Source organism: Athene cunicularia (assembly GCF_003259725.1).
Source record: "Athene cunicularia isolate RWA chromosome 2 unlocalized genomic scaffold, athCun1 chr2_part2, whole genome shotgun sequence".
Classification (NCBI taxonomy): domain Eukaryota; kingdom Metazoa; phylum Chordata; class Aves; order Strigiformes; family Strigidae; genus Athene; species Athene cunicularia.
This window is the reverse complement of record NW_020799096.1, coordinates 6,190,305-6,192,847: the sequence shown is the minus strand read 5'-3', so window position 1 is coordinate 6,192,847 and position 2,543 is coordinate 6,190,305. Positions and strand designations below refer to the sequence as shown.

At 57.1% G+C, this 2,543-nt stretch overlaps 1 protein-coding gene across 1 annotated transcript in view; it reads right to left on the bottom strand.

Moving 5' to 3' along the window:
• TBX20 (T-box 20) overlaps window positions 1–2,530 on the bottom strand; it is a 39,954-nt gene extending 37,424 nt beyond the window's left edge. Inside the window, exons 1-2 of the mRNA XM_026843999.1 lie at window positions 2,362–2,530; window positions 183–417 (exon numbers count right to left, since the gene is read on the bottom strand). Coding sequence (XP_026699800.1) covers window positions 183–417; window positions 2,362–2,488 — 362 coding nt within the window. The 5' untranslated portion in view covers window positions 2,489–2,530. The remainder of the gene's footprint in view (window positions 1–182; window positions 418–2,361) is intronic.
• Between the last annotated feature and the right edge of the window lie 13 nt (window positions 2,531–2,543).

The window sequence follows — 2,543 nt, the reverse complement described above, 5'->3', positions numbered from 1 at the left end:
ACCGCGCAGCGCGGGGCTGAGCCCGCCGAGGGGCCGCTGACCAGCGCGCCGGCGATTAAGGGGCTTCACTCTCCTCCTCCTCCCCTTACCCCATCCGTGCGGGGTTTTGTTCGTTTTGCCCTTTTTCCCCCCGGGACCCCCCACCCCAAGCCGCCTCTGGGCGCCGGGCTGCCCAGCCTTACCTCCCGGATTTGGTGATGATCATCTCGGTACCCAGCTCGTGAAACTTGTCCCAGAGCTCTTTGGTCTCCAGGCTGCAGGAAATTTTGGCCATCTCCTCGCTGGGAATGATGGGGGTGGTGGGGATGAGGGGCTCGGTGCACAGGGACGAAGGGCTGGTGCTAAAATCCCCGTGAGGGTCCAGGCTGGATAAGTCACTCAAAGGCTGGGCGCAAGAGGATTTCTCAACGAATTGTTCTGCAGGGTTTGGGGAGGGGGGGGGAACAAAGAAAGAGAGAGGGGATTCAGCCGGGACTGGGCGCGCGCCGAGAAAAAAAAAACTTTTTCTAAAAAAAAAAATTTAAAAAAGGCATTTTTGGTTCAGCCCCCCACCGCGATGCAGCAACCCCCGAGGGCAGGGACGGTGATTTTCGGAGGTTTTCCCGGAGACGCACGGCGAGGGGTGTTCGGGGGAGCGGCGCGGCCGATGCCCGCTCCGCGGGGCGCGGAGGGGCAGGGCGGGCCCTGCGCGCTGCCTCCCTGCTTAACCGAGGGCTTCCATGGAAAGGTCACTTAATTCTCATTAAAACGGGAGCGCTCGGCTCCGAGGGGGTGCTGAGGGCCGGGGTCATGCGGGGGGGTGGAGGGCGCGGGCAGCTGCTCCTCAGTTGCGCCGCTGGCAGAGAGCGTAACACAGAAGGAGCCCGAACGCGGCCGCGCAAGCTCCGCGCTTCCTCCGCGGGAAAGAGAGCTCCTCAGACTAACTCAGCCGGGTCTGCTCTGCCTCCAGCCGGTTTGCTGAGCCTGAGCACACTTCCTTGGAGAAACAGGCTCCGGGGGAGATGCATGCGGCCGCGCAACCTGCGCAGAGGCGCTGGTTCCCCCTGGCTCTTACCCCCTCCGGGAGGCTGCGGGGGCTGAATTTCAGCCGAAGGAGAGGAGGGGAGGGAGCCGGGCTGCGGGGGTCTCTGCCCCGGCCCGGGGATGCGGCGCAAAGAAACGGGAGGAGCACAGATGCGCCCTGCCCCTACAGAGAAAGATTTCGCCCAAATCTCCGGTTAGTAAAAGCCGAGTTAGAAACAGTCGTTTCCCTTCGATTTCTAATGGAATGGCGTGGGGGGATGAATGAGAAAAAATTTGAAAACTAAATTGAAAAATAAACTGAAAAATAAATTGAACGAGCGGTTTCAGGGAAAAGAAAAAAAAAAAAAAGAAAGAAAAAAAGAAGAAGAAAACTAGCTACGTTTAACGCAAGACCATGTAAATATGTCAGACGGGAATACTACAACATTCTAGGCCTACGTTATTCCCTAGACTAAAAAATAAAGTTTGCAATGAATCCCTGGACTATGTGAAATCTATTGAGACAGTTGATTAGATGGAGCAGCCGCCGAGCGCGCTGCCTTTTCTAAATTATTGTAAGACTGAATGTAATATTGTTCATTGGCGCCCTGAAAGCTTAAAACATTTTTTTGTAGTTTTCTGCGAACTCTTAGATACATGCAAGGACCACAAGCCGCAGAAATTGGAATGGGGAAGAGGGGAAGATGCTGCTGGTTTTTAAAAGCCTTCGGGAACCTGAATCGAGGCGACAGAATAGAAGCGAAATCCCTTACCCCAAAATCGAGCTGAATTACTATAAAAATCCTCCCGGTAGATGTGAAGTGACACGGTCTAGATGAGCGTACATCTAGTAGCTGTGGAGCGAAGGGATCTTCCAGTACAAGTTTTACTACCGCTTGTAAGCCTAGGCACGGTACCGGAGATTCTCTCATTTGACTTCAAGAGCATACATGTTTTGAAATACCTATTGGAGAGGTTTATTTCACACCAGCAAGAGCAATGTTAACTACCGTAGGGTGTGAGATTATTCTACGAACGGCGAAGCTGGAGAAATAAACGGCGTGATTTAAACTGGGGGAAATCAGCAAGTAGTTTCTGCCGTAAAGACCCTCGCCTGAAAACGACGGTGGGTGACGGGGACACTGAACCGGCTTTGGCGACGCGGCTTTTCCTTCTGCAGGGAAAACCTGTGGGCAGGGGGAAACCCGCCGCTGCCCGACCCGGCTGCCGGAGCTTTGGGGAGGGGGGGACCCTGAGCGGAAAGCGGGCTCCGCCGGGGACCGACAGACGGACGGGCGGACAGACGGACGGGAGCTCCGCGTCCCGCGGACACCGGCGGTCCCCCCGGTCCCCACTCACCCAGCGGCTTGATGGTGCTCTCGGGGGACTCCTTGTCCTTGGAGCTGCCGCTCGACATGAGGGCGGCGATGGAGAAGGCGTTGGCCCGGGAGGAGAGCTGCGGCTTTGGGGGCGGCGTGTACTCCATGGCCACCCCGGCGGCGCGGCGGGGCTCGGCGCTGCCCGGACGGGGCGGTCGGTCC